Below are 23,910 nucleotides of genomic sequence, written 5' to 3'. Positions count from 1 at the left end.
TTGAGGAAGCTTGCAGACGATGGCGTAGTGTCGGTAGTAGACACAAACGGCAGAGATATGCAAAAGCCTCTGCAAGATACCCTAGACAATTTATCTGTGTGGGCTATCGAGCTGGGCATCGAATTCTCGGCGGAAAAGACAGAGAGGGTTATTTTTTCGAAAAAACGCGATCCCGCTAAATTCCAGCTTCTACTAGGTGGCAAACCAATTAATCATTCGATGTTTTTCAAATACCTGGGGATCTTTTTCGATTCCAAAGGCACATGGGGTAAACATATTGGTTACCTAAAGCAAAAATGCCAGCAGCGAGTAAATTTTCTTCGCTCTATTACTGGAACTTGGTGGGGTGCTCATCCACTCGATTTGATTAGATTGTATAAACCAACTATCTTGTCAGTGATTGAGTACGGAAGCTTTTGTTTCAGATCCGCTGCCAAAACACATATTCTTCCGTTAGAAAGAATTCAGTATCGGTGTTTACGTGTAGCTCTTGGCTGCATGCATTCTACTCACACGATGAGCCTTGAGGTAATAGCTGGAGTGCTTCCTCTTTCCGAACGGTTCTATGAGCTGTCACTTCGATTTCTTATACGCAGTGAAGTTATGAATCAACTCGTCATCAACAATTACGAAGTACTGCACAGCTTAGAAGTGCATACAAAGCGCATGTTCCCTTATTACGACTACTTAACGCTACCTAGTCCATCAATAACAAATCATGCTGAAAATATCCCACTGTAGTTGAACAACCCACAGATTACCTTTGATCTAACCATTAAACAATCCACACAAGGTGTCCCTGATCATCTGCGATCGTCGATTATACCAGCTATTTTTTCGGCTAACTATAATCATATCGATCAAGACAAACAATTTTTCACCGATGGATCAAGCATTGATGGATCAACAGGATTCGGAGTATTCAACGTGAATAATAGTGTTTTTCGCAAATTGGAAGAGCCATGTAGCGTGTATGTTGCAGAGCTGGCAGCAATACATTATGCTCTTGGTCTAGTACAGGTTCTGCCTTCAGCCAAATATTTTATTTTTTCGGACAGCCTCAGCTCCATTGAAGCTCTACAATCAATGAAACCGACCAAGCACCCTTCGCATTTCCTGTTGGAAATACGAAGGACTCTTCGTGCTTTGGTCGACCAGTCATTCCACGTGGCATTCGTGTGGGTCCCGGCCCATTGCTCAATACAGGGCAATGAAAAAGCGGACGAGCTCGCCAAAAAAGGTGCTACTGAAGGAAATGTCTTCGAAAGGCCTATCACGTATAGCGAATATTTCAGTGTTGCTCGGCAAAAGGCCCTTGCTGCCTCGCAAACGAGATGGACAATGGGCGATAAAGGTCGGTGGTTGCACTCCATTATTCCAATGGTTTCAACTAAACCTTGGTTTAAGAGTTTACATCTATCAAGAGACTTTATCCGTTTTGCATCAAGACTGATGTCAAATCACTACAACAGTAATGCTCACCACTCACGTATAGGGCTTGCCGACAGTGCCCTGTGTCATTGTGGTAAAGGTTACCAAGACATTGACCACATCGTTTGGTCGTGCTCAGAGCCTGACTCTGATCATCGTGAAGCTAGAGCAAAACTTAATGGAGTTTTACAAGAACACGAAACACCACCCGATATGCCGATCCGGGACGCCCTGGCAACTCAAAACCTCCAAATCATGTACCCCATATATCTCTTCCTCAAGTCGATTAATGTGAATTTATAATGTTTTTCTTATACTAATTCCTACTTAGCAAAGTAATACACCTCATCAGCAGATATCTACACCAGTACCCCTTCTCCCCAGTACTCGTTACAGACATTTTGACTGTATCGAGAACTGGGATTTCCTCGTTGCAGATACACCATCTGTTACGAGATTCGACGTCGGCGCGGATAAGGGAATTGCGATTAACCACCCAACGAGCTATCTATTGCAAGGACTACCAACAAGCACCATGGACTACCGGTTACTACCACACCTGCCAAGAAGAAAAGGAACGACGATTCGACAAGCGGATGCGCCATCTGGATTCAAGAAATGCCCCACAGACCACCATCTATATTGTTTATGTTTTACTCTAATTTGTTATACTGATACTCCGGCTCATTAACGCCGAAAGGCTTCCGAACCAACCAAATAAAGCCGAAGGAATAAAAAAAGCATCAGAAAGTGGCTTGTCAAGAGCGTTGGCTGGTAAGTGAGCCACTTGTGAACAATACCGTCGCTTTCACGTAGTATGGCACAAAATCAAAAGTTATTTGTGATTTGTAGAAAGTTTAGTGTAATGATTCAATTTACAAAAATCGAACGTTTTCTAACGTTTCGATATAGGTGCTCCGTTTCAAAATTTTCGGCCAGAATGTTGCCTGTTTTTCTAAAAGTGAAAATCTGCTGTATAACTGAATGAAAACCTTCGATTTTTGCGCTGACTGGAAATAGTTGTGACTAATTCTGTAGAATGTAAAATTACTGAAAATGACGGATTTTGAAAGTAGTGGTTGGTCCGTACAATTCGATTCCAAGCGAGCCAGACTAGTTCGTCCACCTCTGACAATAGAAGTAAACTTTATTATTTTGAATGCAACTACAACTTTCTTGAAAACAGCACAGCTAAAAAACTTGTGGTAAAACGCGCAAATCTAAATTTTGCACTATAATCAAAACTAGTGCCCCCACCGCACAGCATCATAAAGATTGATAGTAATTCAAGCCGGAATGAAAGGGGGAGGGAGGTTTAATGCAATGGAAAACGAAAATTTGATTTATATCTTACTGGAATATAATTAGCTGGTCCTGAAAAGAACTTGTTGGTTTGTGGTTTATTTTGGGTCACAGTTTAGGCCCGCTCGATTTCTAATAGCTGTGAATTTCTCGCAGGGCGACAGTTTCTGTTCAGTAGCGATGAGGCTTCTTAACGCCAACCGAGACTGGGGTACTTTTACACGGCCTTCGTTGCCAACTGCTTGCGGGAAGCCCATCCTCCGGCTGACCGCTCGTAACGGTCTGCTTGGTATGGGCTATGTAGCGAAAAATGTTCATCTGCTACTGCTCTGATGCTGGTATTCGTAGTATGACGACGGTCAAACGAATGACGAAAGACCCTACCGGTCGATATTACTATCGCTTGTTTTCGTGCCCTCATCCATAAAATTTCAACAATATTTTCAAAGAATATTGCAAATTGGAAAACAACTTGATAATTCCAAAAATACTCCCAAAAACCTAAAGTGCCAAAGACCACAAAATCGCATAGAAATTGTTTGTTCCAGCAGTACTTCCGCAGAGAATTTCCTTTCGGGAAATGGTTTTTTTGGCGGGTAATTTTTTTCCATTGCAATGCAGTTCGCTAATTGGTCTATTCAGATTTGCAGAAAGTTATAAAAGATTGATAGTTTTTGCCAAAAGTGTGTATTTTAATCTAAATAAACCGAATCCGAGAGCGGACATGAGACATTTTTAATAAAAGTTTGATAAACTGAAAAATAAGGTGCGCCTTATAACACTCATAACAATGACAGTGCTTTAACAAGCAGGGGTGCCAACCTTCCAGATTTATCTGGATTCATCCAGATTTTAAAGTGTCGTCCAGACATACAGATTTATGTTTGTCTGATCCAGAATTCCGAAAATTTGTCCAGATTTATCAAGATAATTTGGAAAATAAAATGAGTTACTGGAAACACAACGTACCAAAGTTCGCAAGGACAGAACGTGCTTCGTAAAACCCGTTTCAAATATTTTAGAATATAAAAACCGGATATAAAACTTCAAGCATAAATATCGGACTGGGACTTTCCTCTGCAAGAGTCGGATAAATAAACTTTCAGTATAAAAACCGGATGAAAATATGTCCGTTTCTTACAAAGAAGTTTTTGTTAGCCGACTTTTAATCTTGAAATCTCATTCTTACCGAGTTTTGCGGGTTAACATTATTTAAGCGATTCTTATGCTGAAGAATCTCCGTCCGATTTTTACGCTTGAAGTTTATTTCCGATTTTTATATTCTAATGAATTTGGATTTTACGAAGCATATTCTATCCTTGCGACTTTTATTTTCGGTCGCTCATTAGTAAATTGCAAAAAATACAGCTCATAGATGTAAAATGAAGCTTATTCAAAAAAATTTGGCCATCCAGACAAAACCAGACTTTTTCGAAAAATTTTCCAGACTTCTCGGAAAAATACTTGGCATCCCTGTTAACAAGTGAGCTTAAGCAGCGAAGCTAGTGTGATGCCCGTTAGGCGAGTTTAACTCGCCCAGCCGCTTTTTCGTCTACTGGGACCCGGTCAAACCATTCAGAATTTGATTCGGAATCCTGCATGGAGTCAGTATGGATTCCAAATCAAATGCATCAACCGATTCTGAGTCGGAATCGGTTGTTGCATTTGATTTGGAATCCATAATGACTCCATTCAGAAATCCGAACCGGTTCCGGAGTGAGTTTAACTGGGGAGGCGTGATTTTAGACCGCGCAATAATCCCATCAGTTTTTTTTCCCACCATCGTTATAGTTGTATTCATCTTAGTTGCTTCGAGCTAGCGTTGCCAGATATACCAGATTTATCAGTATTTATATCGATGTTACCAAATACAGTTAACTCTCTCTATGTCGATATTGAAGGGACCATCGACATAGGGAGAGATCGACATATAGAACACAATGATTTTCTTTGAGACAACTTTTCCTTCAGGACATCATAATGCATACCGGGAAATGATAGATGCTCGTTTTGGGGGGAGTAGGGTAGTAGCCGACGGGGTAAAGTGCACACGCACTGCAAAACATCAAGTTTGCCGTTTGAGAAAGTATCCCTTATTTGCAGTTTATCATTCTGCCCCACATGTAGGGGAACATGGGGAGACTTGACTAGGTTTTTTTAGAGATTTATGTAGGTTTACTACATAAATCTCTAAAAAAGTTTTCAATCCTTCCAAAGTCATTGAGATATAATGTAAAAAGGTATTATTCGTGTTCATAATTTTTTGCGGAATTTTTAATTTACTTTTTCAAAAGTTATAAAAGTTTGAGATCGTTTTTTTGTCAAGTCTCCCCAATGCGGGGAGACCTGACCAATGCCTGGGGAGACTTGACCAAGAGAATTTTGAAAAATCAAAACAAAAAATAATGACAAATAATACTGTAATCTTTTTTTCCACATTGTCGAGGCTATTAGGTAGCAGTAAAAAAATATAAAAAGGGTTGCATTTCAAAAATTTCGACTGTGTTTAATGCATTTCCTTTTAAGGATTAACTGTTCTGCTTACATTGCATATTAACACGTCATGAAATCAGCCACATTACTACTAACTTTGTTTACTAGTACAACAAGATATAGACTGATGTTTGATGTGGGATTTTTTTTGTGAGGTGATTAACACTAACAGTAGGTACGACAGCATAGTAAATATCAGATAAATTTTATTTTTCATCGGCCTATTGCCACTTGGTCACGTCTTCCCATAAAATCTTAGTCTCCCCATCATTAGTTATTGCGTTCAATCTCGTGCAAATTTTAGTAATAACTATTTAAATATTCCGATATATGTAAAGTCATTTCACTAGTTCATAAAGTATATATAATGTACAAGTATTTTAGAAGTAATTATTAGGCGAGTAGATATGTCCATACAAAGTTTGATAAATTACATAATTTAACGCGAATTTATTAAATACGGAATCTTTTCTATAAGAAAAGAATTTTTCATTCCAAACTTTTAAAATTACCTTAACGGACCGAAACTAGCATAAAAAAATTTTTGAAAAAAATTTAAGAACCTAATAGAACACGTCATATCCAATAATCGAATTCTGCGCTTGGTCAAATCTCCCCATGTTCCCCTAATTGAAATTTTTTTGACCACGAAAGTTTGATTTCCGTGCTACAGATGGCTGCATTTTAAATATTTTTATAGCACGTCAAAGTCAAAACTTTGAACCCAAAAATGTATAATTTCTAGAAAACCTCGATATATGCAGATTAAGATGAATTCGTTTTACAAAGTATCGTAGGAAAACATTGAATATCCACTTTCCGCAAATCATGTCTTTACTGCCCCTACATGCAGAATATTGATATTCGACTTAGCGCCCTGATCACCAATTTTCATTTCATTATGTATATGCTTTGTGATGTCCTGAGAGAAAACAAAAACACATCGACATAGAGAGAGAATAATGCAGGCAAATATAAAGCTAGGTACATCGAGATAGGGAGATATCGAGATAGAGAAAATATCGACATAGAGGAGTTTTTATACGTGCGATCTGAAGGGACCCACGAAATAATGGAGATAGAGAAAAATATCGACATAGAGAATATCGACATAGAGAGAGTTAACTGTACCGAAATACAGTTTTGCCACCAAAAAATTATTACAAACTTCTTTGTACTCTCAGCGAGTAAGAAAATCTGTTAGTTTACACTGTATGTCTGATAATTTGTTCGAAGATTCACTGTAATGCGGTTTTCTCGTTATGTACTTATAAGCTAGACGAAACGCAATCTGGACTTCAACGTGCTTAACAATACTAATGACCGATTTCTTCATCCTCGCTTAACGTTTTAGCCAGGTTTAAACGTACTGGTAAACCTGGTTTAAAAGTTAAGCGAGGGTGAAGAAATCGACCTGAAACCGCAAATCTGGAAAAATAAGGATATCGATCGTGAACCGACAAACGGGCCTATATAACAAATGTACACAAACGGAGATTTGAGTAATATCTTAAAGAGGAGTAAAAATACTTCATAATAAATATAAAAACTCATTTATAAATGTTCCACACTTCATGAGAATCAATAAAAAACAAAACGGCGGATCCGACTTTCAACTGTAAACAAGCCGCCATGCGGATTACGCCTCTGCATTTCTAAGGTAGTGTGTACGGGCGAAATTGACAGCATCATATTACAAAGCCCGTAAACAGAGTCGCCCTAAACAAAAACCAACTGATTGATACGCCCGGGGGGAATAACAAATTTTCCCCTCCGGCGAGCACGGTGAAACCCACATTTGGTTTTTGTTTTCTGGCGACACTGCAGGGCGAAATTGTGAGTGGTCAAAATAAGAGGGCGACTCAAAAATGGCCTAATCAACATTTCATAACAACATTCGGCGAAATATATTTTTTTCAATTTTATCAACGAAAACGTTATTATATAAAATATTTTAGTAATGCTTCCGAAAACTAGTATTGTTTTGAAGTGTTTCAATACATTTGAAAGCGCAGTATGCAAACACTGTTAAAATACAATTTAATTTTCTGAAGCGAATTATCAAAGCTATTTTTCTCGATTCGATATTATTGCGTCTTCGGCCCTTTGGTCGGTTCATGATCGATATGTCTGGAATGTTGGCAGCACTGGTTTTAATTGTTTTTGTTTTGTGTTCAGAGATTCCAGATTTGCAGATAAGTCTGCAAATTCGCATACTTTTAATTTAAGCTGCAGATTTTTTCGATGACGCAGATATTTGCAGATTTTCTAGTCTGGTTGCAGATATTTGCAGATTTTTTACTTTTGTTGCAGATATTTGAATATAAAGGTTTTTGGTTACACTAGCTTTCCTGACATTTTTGTTCTTCCCAGACTTTTAAAATTATTATTGCAGACATTTGAAAAAAATACCTGGCATCTCTGTTTGTGTTCTTTGATCACACTTGACTGTATTATCAAAGTTCCAGGAAAGATTTTGATAATATTTCGATTCCGGATGATTGGCTTTACCGCGAAGGACATTTTCTCCCAGGTAAGTTCAATAATTTGTTTTGACATAGGAGATTATAACTACTAGAGGGCGGATGTCGCCGTTAGTACTGGTCAAATATTAACCCTCCGGCACTCGTACCGTTGTATTTACCTTCAGCGAAATCTTTCAGCACCAGCGGCTGCTCATTCGGTTAGTTTGCTTACGTAATAGTTTCGATGGGTTCGATCAGTGAATGCTCTCTAGTAGTTATATTTTTATTTGACCTCTAAATATAATATTACGATGCACTAATCCTTGTCCTGATACTAGGTGTAAACCAACAGAATACCGTTTGTTTGTATGTATGTATGTTTATTTGCAACGACAACCTGTTAGCGTAAGCTTCATATCAGGTTAAGGAAATGTTAGAGATACATTTAGGATATAAAATAAATCAAACAAAACTGATACTAACAAAAATATGGAAGGTAATAGATTTAGATCAAACTTCTTGTGTAGCTCTTGAAAGAAGCTATCGTTGATTTCAGCTTGGCGTCGATTACCGTATGCAATAAAATTACAATTACTAATCATATTTTCTTTTTGCAGGTATTCTACTGTAGAACCTACTGTAGTGTGGCAAAAGGACCATGTACTCGAGAGTCGATTCGAGATTTATGCGACACGTTTGCAGTACTTATCCGGGGTAACATTTTTTTCCCTATTAAATATAAGCAACAGTGGCACTATCACACCATAACTTCAAATTTTAGGTCAGGAGGATGTCCAAATGTGCAATAAATAATATACAGTGCAGCAGCAATCATGCGTACCACATTCTTCGGTTTATGGCCGGGCAAGTCCACACCCAATCAATGTGGGGTAAAACGTTTAAGAACCGATTACAATACTGTAAGTAACATCCCGAGAAAAAAGTTCCATTACGTTTTCAAAATTAAATTTAACAATCTTGTTTCATCAAAATAGCCCGTTCTGTAAGTATTTGTTAAACCAAGTTTAGCCAAAATCAAAAATGCGTCATTTCAAATGGTTTCTATTTTGAATGTCTGAATTTTAAAATACATGTTTTCTTGAAATTAATAAAGCAAAAAAAAAATTAAACATTGAGAATTTCAAGGAAGTAGAAACTTGAATTGTAGGCTTCTAGAATTTTAGAGTTTTGAAAGTTTATTTTTCTAGAATATTAGAATTTCAAAATTTTGGAATTTTTGGCATTTTAGAATTCAGTTTAGAATTTTAGAATCTTAAAATTTTAGAATTTTAGATTTTTTGGAATTTTAGAATTGCAGAATTTCAGAATTTTAGAATTTCAGAAACTTAGAATTTTAGGATTTTAGAAAATGAGATTTTTTTAATTTTAGAATCCTAGAATTTCAGAATTTTGAAATTTTAGAATTTCAGAATATTTGATTTTTGAATTTTAGAAGTTTAAGGTACTTAATTTATTTTTAAGATTTGAATTTCATTTATACTATTAAACAAGGAAATTTAAAACACTGTTTTGGATCACTTTTAAGACAGTACGTCTTTGTTAGTTTTCATTTGTTATTTAGGCTTTTTAGTCGGATCACGATCAATTTGCAACCTTATATTTTAATGTCTTCTTGCTATATTTTTTATTTCACTTTTGTTCGAACAGAACAATATTTCTGAAAGAACTTATTTATAGCATAAAACTGCTAAATATTGCACGGCTTTGTTTATATTTTCACATAGTTTTGTTTCTTATTGTTGCATATTAATTTATTCTAAACCAGCTAATGGTTTTAATTTTTACAGGAATTTTATCGATTGGCGGCGAAATTATTGAATTTTGAGATAAGTATTTATTAATTTTATCATAATGTAGATAATTTTTTTGTTTATTTTTTTAGGAATAATGTATGTGGCGATATTAGCAATGGCTTACTTCAACAGACATGTGTTACTAATATTTGTGGAATTGCATCGTGCAGTCATGATTCCAACAAACTTCGCAGCGGATTTTAATGTGACGACCCATCCCGAACAGCTGAAATGAAATGCTTTTTTCTAAAGAGTTACTATTCTATGAAATCATATTTCATAGATGCCTAAGTGATAATAGCAACGAATTATTGATCTTTAGTTGTAGTACACTACCTTTCTTCACATAACTGTCCTATAGGGGAATACTAGAAGTAGCAGTAGAATCAGAAGAATAGTCTATTGTTTTATAGCATCACCGCAAATAATAAAATTCGACTTATGGATAGACAATTAGTTAAAGATAATTTAAATTTGATTAGTTGCTACACACAGAAAAAATGTTGGTAAAAGTAAGAGTTTGTCGCTCTTAACAAAAAACAATCAACATGAGATTATGCTTGAAAAGAAACATATTTTGATTACTATTCTTCTATAGCTTAAAAGGGACACTTTTATTGTTATTATTTTCATTGATTAATTTAAAAATTTTACTTTTAACTTGGTTGTTTTTGCTACCTTTAGGCGTTGGTTGATTTTTTTTTTCTAAGAGCGCACATTCTTACTTTTACCAATATTTTTTTCTGTATGTATAAACTTACCAATTTTTACTAGGGTATGACAGAAGCGGTATAATTATCACAAAGTTTGTATCTCTATGAAGATATAATCGATCACAATAAGGAAATCAAACAAGAATTTAAGTTGTAGAAAACTTATTGCATTATAAGTAATGCAATAGACACCAAGTATTTCTATATCTGATGCACCACTGTAGCAGAAAATAACAAACTGATATACTGAATTGACAATTATTGTAGTATGATGAATAATAGGCTCACATGAAATTGGTGAGAAGTTAGCATAATTTTAATCAACTGAGACTATACAATTTAGAGTATGAAGAAAATAATTCAATACTTGCGTAGATATACTGCTGGATAGGGACCCCAAAACTTACCAAGCAAAACGAACAGTTTATGAAAGACCACGCGTGTAAGTTTGGTTTGAATGTTTATATTTAATTTATAGAACCTATCATGCGTAACATGAATCAGTGTAATGTAAAGGATATCAATCGGCAATGCAAAAATCTATTAGACTTATTCGTATACCTTAACAGTAACCCGCTCGAATTCTCAAATCTGTATCGTTATAAGTTTTCATTCAATTAAAGATCAGCAATAAAAAAAATTAAAAAATGTTGTTTATAAACCGAAAGCTTGAATCCCAACAAAGTAAAATTCAACAGAAAAAATGCTAATTTCAAAAACGAAACTTGGTTGATATCAACAAAAAAAATTTCTGAATTTATCAAAGATTTTTGTTAATTCAACCAGTTATAGTAGTTAAATCAACAAAATGGGTTGCTGATTTCAGCAGAAAAAGTAGTTGAATGTTAGAGGGTTGTGTCTACGCTAAAGTTTTAAGTCGCAAAATTAACTAAAAATCAGTAATTTCAACCGACAATTTGGTTTAATTTAAGGGATTCGAAAATAACAAATCCAAATCAGCAGTATCAGATATTTTTTAGTTGTCTCAAATAATAACTAACTAAAAACAGAAAATCAACTAAGATTTTGGCTGCTGAGCCCAATTTTCGTTCTCAGTGTGCCAGGTATACTCGAACATAGGGGCTATAGCTAGTTTAAAGCCGACTGAGCGGCAGCGAAATCGAACAATACACCAGAAATCGATGTGTCCTTGGCCTCAGATATGCGGCCAAGCCTCGTCACTCTAGCTCGGCTGCATATGCTCACTTGTTAAAGCACTGCCATTGTAAAGTGTCATTTTATTTATATATATATATATATATATATATATATATATATATATATATATATATATATATATATATATATATATATATATATATATATTTATATATATATATATATATATATATATATATATATATATATATATATATATATATATATATATATATATATATATATATATATATATATATATATATATATATATATATATATATATATATATATATATATATATATATATATATATATATATATATATATATATATATATATATATATATATATATACTATTTTGTATTATATTATTTGTATTTGTATAAAAAAAGTCCAACTGACAATTTGTCTTAATGAACTATACTAAACTAAGGTAAACTAAACATAATTAAAATAGTGACAATACACGACGACGAAACTGCGAAGAGTTCATGACGAAGTCAAAAATTTCAGCAAACTCGTTGAAGCGATGACTCATTGCTAAAATTGGACTATTGGTAGCGTAGTTAGTGCTGCGCATTTCAGAATGCAGCAGGGCTCGAGGGCGAAGAGAATGGGTAGGCACGTAGAGGTTGATTTGCGCTAGTAGCTCCGGATCATCATATTCAGCCAGCAGAATCTTTGACACGAAGGTAGCTTGCGCTGCATGTCTCCGGCGTATTAAAGTATTAAGTCCTAAAAGACGACAACGGTCCTCGTACGGTGGCAGGTTTAATGGATCGTTCCACGGCAATTCACGTAACGCATATCGTATGAATTTACGCTGGACTGCTTCGATCCTAAGGCTCCACGTAGCTTGATACGGGCACCAAACGACGTTTGCAAATTCCAACTGCGGGCGCACCAATGAGCAATAAAGAGCCTTGAAGCATAGAGGATCCCGAAATTCGTTGGATATTTTGAAAATAAATCCCAGCAAACGATTGGCTCTGTCGATGGTCGCTGAGACGTGATGAGTATACATTAGCTTATCATCAAGAATGACTCCTAGATCCTTCACGTGGTCAACGCGTTGTAGTAGAGTTCCTGCGATGTTATAGTTGAAGGTAACCATATTTTTCGTTCGATAATAGCTGATGACAAAACATTTTGCAACGCTAAGGACCATCATGTTTCTTACACACCAGCCATAAAAGGTGTCAATAAGATGCTGTAGCTCACGGCAATCGGCTTCATTCCGTATAACAAGAAAAAAAATTAAGTCGTTGGCAAAAACAGCTTTCCTCCACGGCTTAGAACGAAAACCGCATCGTTCACGAACAGTGAAAAAAGTAGTGGACCTAGCGTACTACCTTGAGGAACTCCGGAAGTGTTGAAAAAGGATTCTGAAACAATATCGCCAATTTGAACAACGATTTCGCGGTGCACAAGGTAGGATCGAAGCCAATGGCAGAATCTAGTAGAACACCCTAGTGTTGCGGAAGCAACAAGTATATAACTTTCCGTATTCTTAAACTGTTTATTTCAACTCGCAGTTAAAAATTTCCTGCAATACAAATAATTAATTAATTTTTTTTAATCTTTTCACTTCACAGCATACGTTTTTATGGTTACTATCTTTCGTCTCAGGATCGGTATTTGGAAGCAATTTGTGACAGGGTCAGTCTAAGACAACTAATTGCTAACGTAACGCAGTAATTGGCTCCACGTTGGACGCCACTAACCTACAAATATCGATAATGAATTCATAGCTGATATTACAATCCATTTTTCATTAATACCGTAGAGCATACAACTTTAAACTAATTATATCAATCAAAGTTAAAATATAAATGTGTAAGCAATCGCAAATTCAATTTTCTTTGAAATAATCTCAACTAACGTGATCGAACCACCGTAACTTCTTTGCTCAAATAAAGTCTGATCCAAACCGGAAACTCTAGCTCGTACCCGCTGTCATCATTAGCTGAAGGTTGCTCGTGAAAAGGTGTGTCCGCAGTCGAGGGGTTTGCGGAACAGTCCCCCCCAGTGGATGGCTTGACTTCCATATCACTTCCGTTTACACCGACGTCGAGCACCGCTAATTTGATTGCTGGTCTTTCGTAGATCCCACGTACCGTCTGCACGGTTGCTGACCGAACTTGACCGTCTTGTGCAGTTTTAGTCCCAATTATTCGTCCTTTGGGCCAGCAGTTCCTAGGAAATCTCGGATCAACTATAATGACTACATCCCCTACCTGAATCGGTCGCGCTGGTGCGAACCATTTTGTTCGTCGGCCAGCCACTTTTTCCAAAACATATTAGCCAACCTTTGGGATGATTTCCATGTTCTTCGAAGAGCTGCATGATCATCTTCATAAGGCACCAAGGGTTTGCAGCCGTTGATGGTTCCCAGTAGGAAACTATTCGGTGTTAGCGCTGGACTGGATTCGTCGTCTATAGGTACGTATGTCAGAGGGCGACTGTTAATTATGTTTTCGATTTCAATTAGTGCATTTCTGAGAATCTCATCAGTTGGCAGGCGTTGTTTTGGGAGAATAGCCATCAATATTTTTTTAACGGATTGAATGAGTCGCTCCCAGCTTCCTCCCATATGTGGGGATGCTGGCGGATTAAACGACCACTTAGTGTCTTCAGTCGTGAACTCAGATACCAATCGATCTTGATTCATTTCTTCCAACGCTTTCTTTAACTCCTTATTTGCTCCAACTAGATTCGTACCTCGGTCACTGAAAATGTTGATGGGTACACCGCGACGAGCGAAGATATTTTGCAAGCTCATTATACAGGAGTCCGCACTCAAAGAATGTGCAACTTCAAGATGTATCCCACGTGTCGTTAAACAGGTTGCCAAGACACCCCAGCGCTTTTCGACCCGACGGCCAACTGAAACTTCCATTGGTCCGAAATAGTCAATTCCTACATATGAAAAGGGCCTGGTAAATGCAGCTAAACGAGCTTTCGGTAATTCAGCCATGGAGGGAGGATTTGGCTTCGCTAATCGTATTTTACACTCTTGGCAATTCCGACGAACTTTTCCGTATGCTACACGTAACCGGGGAATATAACATTTCTGTTGAACCTCATTTAATACGGTTTGATGACACTGGTGATGATATTTCCGGTGAGTGTCTTGCAAAATTAATGAAGTAACCGGATGGTTTCGTGGTAATATGATGGGATGTTTGTAAGCTTCGTCGATTAAGTCGCAGCTGCCGATTCGTCCTCGCATCCGTAACAAATTCGCATTATCTATGTATGGATCCGCCTTGTACAACGGACTACCTTTAGTGAGGGATCCTTTACTTGAAAACTCATGTTGTCCTTGTAGTAGCTTTCGTTCATTTGGATATACATCATCTTGCGCACATCGGTAAAGGTAACTAGCTGCCTTAGTCAGTTCCTCCGCGGTTAACGGACCTACGAACCGTTCCAGCAACACTTGTTTCCTGCGAACATTTTCAGGAAATCTAAACACGAAGGCCGTCGTTCGTAGAAGTTTCCTCCAACTAGAGAAGTTGATCATCGATAACACCCTATTTTCACCAGCATGATGCAGCAGGTTGGATCGTAACTCCTCCCGCGAAATTCCGAGGACTGGCTGCTTTGGCCAATTGCTTTCGGGTAACCAGAGAAATTCGGGTCCTTTGAACCATCGACTGCTGTAGTGTAGGCTCGGTGCTGATTTCCACTTGGTGGCCTCGTCAGCTACGTTGAGTTTCGATGGCAACCACCTCCACTCGCTAGGCTCTGTTGTTTCCAATAATTCGCTGATCCGACAGGCGACGAAAGGGCTATACTGCCGATGATCAGAATTCAACCACCACAAAACATCGCGTGCGTCAGTCCAGAAAACTCTTCGGGTGATTTTATAAGTATGCCCTTTGATAACACTTTCCGCTAATCGGGCACCAATAACAGCCGCTTGTAGTTCCAGACGCAGGATGGACACGAACTTGAGGGGAGCGACTCTACTTTTAGCTCCTATTAACGCGCATTCCACCTGCCCAGCCTCTTCAAAGCGGAAATAACACACCGCAGCGAACCCGTTTTCGCTAGCATCTTCAAACATATGAAGTTCGATGGATCTAGTACACGCGCTAGAAGTTTTAAGCCTGTAACAACGAGGAATTTCTAGAGATTCTAAGCTCGGTAGAAACTGTAACCATTTGATCCATTTCTCCCACTCCGTATCTTTTATGCACTCGTCCCATGATACTCCAGACCTCCAAACGTCCTGTAAGAGTATTTTGAGGAACATCAAATAGTTTGCTATTAGTCCGAGAGGATCGTATATCGACATAATAGTGCTGAGTAGCTCCCGTTTGGTCGGGTGTTTCCGTCCTGAAAGTATTTCTTCGTTGCGCTTGGTGAAAACTTTGTAGGTAAAAATATCAGCCTGAGTCGACCACCACATCCCCAAAACTTTTTCCTTAGCCAGTTCTGTTGAGATATCCAGACTTTTTTCGTTGACAGGTTCGGCTCCCAGTGCACGTAATACTTCGGGCGAATTTGACATCCAGTTCCGCATTTCGAAACCTGCTGTCATGTGGATCATCTCGACTTGCTTTGCCAAAGTATTGGCCTCATTTTCATCCTTTACGCTCGTCAGCATGTCGTCCACATAATGTGCCTTTCTAATTGCTTCAGCGGCGGTGGGGTACAGGAAACGGAAACGATCTGCATTTGTGTTTTTGACGTACTGCGCGCAACTCGGGGAGCAAGTAGCCCCAAATGACATTACCGTCAGCACGTACACATCAGGGTTGTTTTGTCTCACGTCACTACGCCATAGAAAGCGTTGGCACTGCTGATCAGTTTCATTAATTAGCACCTGGTGGAACATTTCACGTATGTCTCCTCCAATGGCCACCGGATGCTCGCGAAACCTATATAGAACCGATGGAAGCTCGGTTAGTTGATCTAATCCTTTCATGAGGACTGAATTAAGTGAAACATCGTTCACGGCGGCAGCAGCATCCCACACGATACGAAGCTTCCCAGGTTTATTTGGGTTGAATACCGGGAACATTGGGAGGTACCAAACCCTATAATGTTGCTCCTTGAGCTCCTCACGGTATAACTTTCGTGCATAACCCTTTTTTATATAGTCCTCAATCATCGCGTTTAGGGATTCAGCAAGTCGCGGTTCGTTAGCCATTTTCCGCTCAAGACAATGGAATCTTCTCATTGCCATAGACTTATTATTCGGTAGTCTGACATCGTCGAATTTCCACAGCAGTCCTGTTTGGTAGCGATTTCCCTTTCGAACAGTTAATGCACGCATCATGGTCAGAGCTCGTTCATCTTCACTGGAAGTGATGGGTTTGCTAGTTTGCATTATTCCAAGACTATCAAGTGAGAAAAAACTTTTAACTGTGTTATGGAGATCATCGTCATTTTGAATAGCGTTCGTGCATACAGCGTAACTGTGATGAGTCATATAACCCTTTGGGATTCTTCTACCGGTATACGATCCGTATAACATCCAACCTAGTCGAGTTTTTGCAGCGATAGGGTCCGTTTCTCCACCTTCCCTGCTATCTAATATGTGTCCCACTCGCCAATTATTGATTCCTATTAAGATTCTCGGACGAACGTCGATGTATGAATCTATTGGAAGCCCTTTCAAGTAGCCGTGCTTTTTGGCTAGTTCGTCAAACGTTAAAGATTGCGAAGGGAGCTTGAGTTCTTTTACTGTATGGACATCGGTCAAACGGTACTTGGATTCCGGATTATGAACACCAGAAATCTCCAGGGAGACCAAGGTCGATGAGTCCTCATAACGACAAGTGTCCGCAGTCCAGCGTAAGCAAAGCGGATGCGAAGTTCCTTCAAGCATGAGCTCTGTAGCTAGCTCGTTCTCGAGCAACGTTAAGAATGATCCGTCGTCGAGAAATGCATAAGTGTAGATCGTAGATTCAGGACCATGTAGGATGACAGGTACATAACGAAACAGTACTGATTTATGGATAGTTCGGTGAGTATTGCAATTGTTAGAAAAGGATGGGAAAGTTGTGGATGACGACGCAGTTCTAATATCGCTCACAGTATTTGTCGACTTCGGTGAATCATTGTGTAGCATTCGATGGTGTTTATAAGTGCATCCATGTCTTCCGCAAGTCTCCGCAGATTTACACGGACCTCGATGTGCCCTCAAGCATCTCCTGCACAGCTTGTGATCCTGCAGTACACCCCAACGAGCAGAGTGATCAAGACTGAGAAATTCTTCACACGTTTCGACAGTGTCGCAGCATCCACTACAAATAACACATTCCTCCCTCCTTTTGTTAGACTCAATCTGTCGCTCGGGCGATACTGATGTTTCACGGTGTGCGTATATGAAACCGTCGTCTTTCCTATTTCGTCGTGTTTTTGAGTCTAGGAATGCTGACGATGAAGGAATACTCACCGTGCTAGCAGCTTCTGCTAAATTATAAAGCCAATCACTGAACTCACTTAGAGTCGACCGCTCGAGTGACTGTCGATGTACAGCCCAGTTAAGCTTGATCATCGGTGGCAAGCGATCAACCAATTCCTGAAGCAGTGACACATTATAAAGGTAGTCGTCTAACTCGCAAGCTTTTACAGTGGCTACCATATTTCGCACAGCTACAGAAAATTCCACTAACGAGTGCAGCTTATCAGCTCTTGGTACGGGTAACGTCTGAATTTTTTTAATCAATGAATACACGATTGTTTCTGGACGGCCGAAGAGCATTTTAAGAGTTGCCATAACGCTATTTATGTTTGATGGATGGAGTAGCTGACTCCGCACGGCGTCTTTGGCCTTTCCTTGCAGGCTTTTCTGCAGTCGAATCATATTTTCTTCTGGCGTATAGCCACACATTCGGGTTGTGCTCTCAAATGTCGCGTAAAATAACATCCACTCTTCGGGATCACCGTTGAAGGGTGGCAATTCCTTCGGCACTGCTTGGCGAGCGGCAACTTGGCTTTTATTCAGCATCGAGGTATTTATTTCACTTGTGTCACTGTCACAATCATCGATAGGGGGCGCTGCTCGGATATTGGGCCGCGGTGGTGGCATAAACGGGAATGATTGATACGAAGGGATTCCGGGTAAACGAAATTTTTAATATGTTGCGGAAGCAACAAGTATATAACTTTCCGTATTCTTAAACTGTTTATTTCAACTCGCAGTTAAAAATTTCCTGCAATACAAATAATTAATTAAATTCTTTTTAATCTTTTCACTTCACAGCATACGTTTTTATGGTTACTATCTTTCGTCTCAGGATCGGTATTTGGAAGCAATTTGTGACAGGGTCAGTCTAAGACAACTAATTGCTAACGTAACGCAGTAATTGGCTCCACGTTGGACGCCACTAACCTACAAATATCGATAATGAATTCATAGCTGATATTACAATCCATTTTTCATTAATACCGTAGAGCATACAACTGTAAACTAATTATATCAATCAAAGTTAAAATATAAATGTGTAAGCAATCGCAAATTCAATTTTCTTTGAAATAATCTCAACTAACGTGATCGAACCACCGTAACTTCTTTGCTCAAATAAAGTCTGATCCAAACCGGAAACTCTAGCTCGTACCCGCTGTCATCATTAGCTCAAGGTTGCTCGTGAAAAGGTGTGTCCGCAGTCGAGGGGTTTGCGGAACACCCTAGCTTATCAAGCTTTGTTATCAGTATCTCATGATTAACTCTATCACAAGCTGCCTTTAGATCAGTGTAAATAGTATCCACCTGCAATTTCTTAGACATTTGTTCCGTGCAAAATGACGTAAAGCAGACGAGATTCGTCTCGACTGAACGTCCTGGGAAAAATCCGTGCTGAGAAGTACTAATGTAGTGTCGACAAGCAGAAAATAACGCCTCGTTGATAATTGATTCAAACACTTTAGATTCGACTCCTAGCGAAGTGATTCCGCGATAGTTCGCTATGTTGCGTTTGTCACCTTTCTTGAATACCGGGAACATAACTGAGCATTTCCAATCCTCAGGAAACGTTTGCTGCTGAAACGATAGGTTAAAAATATATGCAAGTGGTTTTACAAGTAAGTCCGAACATTTTTTCAATACAGTTGAAGGTATAGCACTGAGGCCGGGTGCATAAGATGACTTGGTTTTCCGAATTGCAGATATAACCATTTGTTCAGAGACAGTAAACACATCCAAATCAACAGCACAAGCAGGAACGTCGCGAGAGGCGTTTTCGAGTTCGTTTGCGGTTGGCGAGTCAGTTGAAAAAACACTCGAGAAGAATCTGGCAAACAGCGTACATTTCGCCACAGTTGTCGTAGCTTTTTCGCCGTCGTAAAGCATTCTTGATGGAAGTCCAGTTTCTTTTCGCTTCGTGTTGACAAATGACCAAAAGCCCTTCGGGTTTCGGCGTAGATTATTCTGGATGCGGTTTACATAGCGTTTGTACAGAAGCTTGTTGTAACAACGATACTCATTACTGGCTAAAGTGAACATGCGCTTAGAAAGAGGACACCGTCGATTTGTGTACGCACGTAGGGTTTTTGCTCGAGTACGTTTTAGCTTTCGAAGAGTGCTGTTTGACCAGGGCGGCTTGCTAGGAGGCTGACATTTAGGCACTGAGGTCTCAACACAGTTCAGTAGTAGTCGCTTGTAGATGGCAACTGCAGCATTAACACTCACTTGGGCATGCAGTACACTCCAATCAATTTGCGACAGAGAACTGCGCAGCTTTACAAAATCAGTTTTGCGAAAGTTGAGACGGTCGACAGAAAGAGTTTCTTCATACTGAACTGATCGAATAGTGCCAATTGAGATTTCAAGCGCGGGATGAAAGTTGTCAAGTGGAACAATTACGCTGGATGCTTCATTGACGGAACATACAGGTATAATAGTTTCACTAACAAAGACGAGATCCAGAAAGCGCGACTGGTGGTTATGAATCATGCTTACTTGACTTAGCCCGTTGAAAGCAAATCTGTCCAGTAGCAAACGACTGGCGATGTTGATTGTCGAAGCAATCGGGTCTGGGTAAGCGTACCCGTGTCGTGACGGCACCCAAATGAGCCCTGGCTGATTGAAATCACCAAGGACAATCATCACGCCATCCGCGCCAGCTTGTGAAGAAGCGTTATTCACAGCATCCATATGAAATTGCATGATATTGCAGTCGAGTCGCTTTTCAGAAGGAATATAGACAGCACCAATATAAATGTTCCTCGATGGAGTTATAATTCTAACCCAAACAGCCTCAACACTGGTTAAACTACCTACATCAATCTCACATGAGGCAAATGCGGTGGAAACAGCAATCAAAACTCCTCCTCCACGTCCGCGAATACTGTTGCCACTATTTCGGTCTGCACGGTATACGGTGTAAGCATCGCCGAAAAGCTGCACTGATGTTATACGCGCATCGAGCCATGTTTCGGTGAAGACGCAAACATCGTAGTCACCGTCCATAGCACCTAAATACACGTCATCAATTTTCGTCTTAAGCCCTCTCGCGTTCTGATAGTAAATCCGCAAACCATCAGTGTCATGTGAGAGGTGTCGTGCTGCATTCCAAGTTTCAGGACTGCGGGCTCGATGATCACTATCACCGCAAATAGCGCGGGGAGAGCAGGAAGTACTGTTGTCAGGAAGGGGAACAAGCTGCGATACGGAGGGAATGACTGCGTCATAACTGTTGCGTCCAGCGGCTGACTGCAATGGGAGGCATACTAAGCGGACAGATGCGATGCGATCGAAATTATCATTTTGACATTGAAGGTTCGCTGGAGCGGTAGAGTCGATTGAGTTGTGTTCATCAGCAGACTGTAAGTGAAATTTACATTGAGGGTGTGCAGCATCTTGAAGTGCTTCGGAAGGACATATACCCTTCTTGGCTTTACTTGACACAGAAGAAGTTGCCGATTCGCCAGGTAGTCCGATGTCGCTCACCGAGGAACATGAAGTTAGACAGACGAGTTTATCCGGGATAGCTTGGCGCTACTGTCCACCACCAGATGGGTTCTTCTCCGCAGCAATCCTGATAATAGGCCGTTGAATTTTTGAATTGGTCACAAATTCACGAAAGTAGATGTTCTCCGGCCAAGAGTCTTTGGACAGAGCCTTATCCCTGCATGATTTGCTAACGCCAACTTTGAAGGTGATGAAGCTCAGCGATGAGAGATCCTTATCCTTAGGAACTAGGCGAACTATTTTTGGTTGCATATCCTTTCCCAGACAATCTTTCACAAGTCTAGAAACTTCATCGTCCGTCGTGCTGGGATCAAATGCAGACAAGTAGACCCATAACAGCTCCTCAGGTGGTGATACTGTTTTTATCGTTTCAAACGCAGCTTTTGCTCCACGAATATTAGTGATTTTTGCTTTGAGCGGATCATCTTCACGCTTGCGCTTAGGAGTGTTTGGAACGGGATTATATGCAGCAATCCTTGTCCAAGGTGTATTTATCGTTGGAGATAGCGGTTTTGTGTCGACTTTAACCGAGAGAGCTTTAACGACATCTTTTAAATCAGCTATGTCATCCTTTAATGATTTCAGAGAATTGTCGTCGGGCATTGCATTGTCGCAACAACGCGAAGCCATTTTGCGGAAATTATCGGTACAAAACAAATCAGCACATCCGTTACACATCCAGAATAAATTCCTTGAGTGGATTCCCAGGATATCACGAACGTCATAATCCAACTTGACACATATCATGTGAAACGAATTTCCGCAATACCCACGACAGGTGATTCTCTCAGAATAATTTATGACTTTCGAGCAGTTGGTACAAGCCATGCTTTTGAGCGAAGAAAATATCGCCTACCGGGTATGCAATAAACGCAGCAAAAATGAAGCGAACTTGCATGCAACTATCAGCTATCCACCAGAAGATGTCGCTTTTGCCAACAAATTGAGCGTAACGTTGTGCAAAGTGATAACGTCAAGTAGAAAAAAACACGAAACTATCACTTTCACTAAAAACAACACTTGCAGCTATCAGATATGATGCTGGTTAAGTTCACGAAACTTCAAAGTTCTTGCACAACCGATTAACACGAAAAAATAGTACAAAAATAAAAACGATCACGATTGTTCAACAAGTATAAATTAAAAAGAAAACTACTAGTTTTGTTGACGACCGGGGTGTAGCAAACAGTGATGCCAATATTTTGATATATGAATACATATATGGATATATAAGCGGATATAATCAAAACATTACTGTTATTTAATATTATTCTGATGAATGGAAACAATGATGTGTATCTACAATAAATAACAAATATTCGTATATTGCTGAAAATTATCAATTTTGATAGTTTGGTTTGCGTATACTGCTCCGTTTATCTTTAAGTGTCAAGGCGAATGACCCATGAGGTTAAAGCCTTCAATTAAATAAACAAATAATAACCATTAAGTGCGAAAATCGATTGTACTTCCTCCCATTTTGCGTTAAATTAGATGTTGAGTATATAGTTATCACTTTCTCGAAATGCTAGTAACTACCTCCCAAGCTTTCTCACATCACTTGTGTGCATTTATACAATTCGTATGCCCTTAATCTTCTACTAACAAAGAATTATATTGTTCAAATAAACTTTTGAAAAGTATTTGTCGAAACATTCGAGTGATATAAATATGTTTGTACGCTGTCGATTGTAACACGCTTCTGCATCGTCCAATATCTCATTTCAAATCTTTGTCCACTCTTGTCGCGATGTTATGGTTGTATCAATAAGAAGGAAATTCAGAAATCATTCATAATAACTTTCCACAAACTCACATATTTTGTCTAATCTACTTGAATATTGATTTTCAAAAAGACTAAATGTAGCTCAACTATTTTTACTGTTTCATTATAGATATGACGTATATCTATGCAAGGGCTGATCAAGCGTTCAAAAAGCATTTTACTGACAATGTTTTTGGTGTAGCGTATAGCGTTTGCGACCGTTTATGGTTTCAAACTGATTTGAAAAATATTAGCAGAACCGAGGAAAATGTTCTTCTGACATTGGGATCATTAGAATCTGTAGAAGATTTTAGTGTTTGTCAGACCTGCCGTGGAAGTTTGAAACGCGGGGCAGTTCCGAAGTTAACAAATGGATTTGTATATCCCAATCGTCCTCTGGGTTTACCTCCGCTGGATCCCATAAGTGAAAGGTTAATTTCTCCAAGATTGCCTTTCATGCAGATAAGACGCTTACGTCATGCTGCAGGAAGTCACTCAATATTGAGTCAAATTATTAATGTTCCAGTGGATGTACCTGAGATGATCCGCGTACTCCCACGAAATATTCATGACGATTATGCATTTAATGTTAGTATCAAGAAGCATTTAATTCACAAATCTTCTTATTTGAATTGGTTTATAAAGAAGAATACAGTGATGAAGTGGCTTAAGTGTCTTGTGGATACTCCATTATATCGTCGTTATGGAATAGTTATTGGTACGTCATGCTGCAGGAAGTCACTCAATATTGAGTCAAATTATTAATGTTCCAGTGGATGTACCTGAGATGATCCGCGTACTCCCACGAAATATTGATGACGATTATGCATTTAATGT

The 23,910-nt window shown here is 39.0% G+C and overlaps 2 protein-coding genes across 6 annotated transcripts in view; one reads left to right on the top strand and one right to left on the bottom strand.

The window, feature by feature from the left end:
* Positions 1 to 11,431, top strand: part of LOC131678028 (uncharacterized) — a 115,055-nt gene extending 103,624 nt beyond the window's left edge. Inside the window, exons 1-5 of one of the 5 annotated variants that reach the window (XR_009303545.1) lie at positions 5,223 to 7,555; positions 7,622 to 7,759; positions 8,309 to 8,405; positions 8,473 to 8,611; positions 9,500 to 11,425. Coding sequence is in view for 1 of the 5 variants with exons in the window: in XM_058958167.1 (XP_058814150.1) it covers positions 7,600 to 7,759; positions 8,309 to 8,405; positions 8,473 to 8,504 (289 nt within the window). In the remaining 4 variants the exon portion in view is untranslated. Of the gene's footprint in view, positions 1 to 5,222; positions 7,556 to 7,599; positions 7,760 to 8,054; positions 8,188 to 8,308; positions 8,406 to 8,472; positions 8,854 to 9,499 lie in introns of those variants that run through there. The other 4 variants (XR_009303544.1, XR_009303547.1, XR_009303546.1 and 1 more) reach the window with 4 other exon arrangements.
* Positions 1 to 23,910, bottom strand: part of LOC131678025 (glycine dehydrogenase (decarboxylating), mitochondrial) — a 507,641-nt gene that overhangs the window by 224,387 nt on the left and 259,344 nt on the right. The gene's annotated exons all lie outside the window — the stretch shown is intronic.

The sequence above is a fragment of the Topomyia yanbarensis genome, chromosome 1 (genome assembly GCF_030247195.1).
Source record: "Topomyia yanbarensis strain Yona2022 chromosome 1, ASM3024719v1, whole genome shotgun sequence".
Taxonomy (NCBI): Eukaryota; Metazoa; Arthropoda; class Insecta; order Diptera; family Culicidae; genus Topomyia; species Topomyia yanbarensis.
The sequence above is the reverse complement of the archived record's forward strand: the minus strand, read 5'-3'. Positions and strand labels throughout refer to the sequence as shown.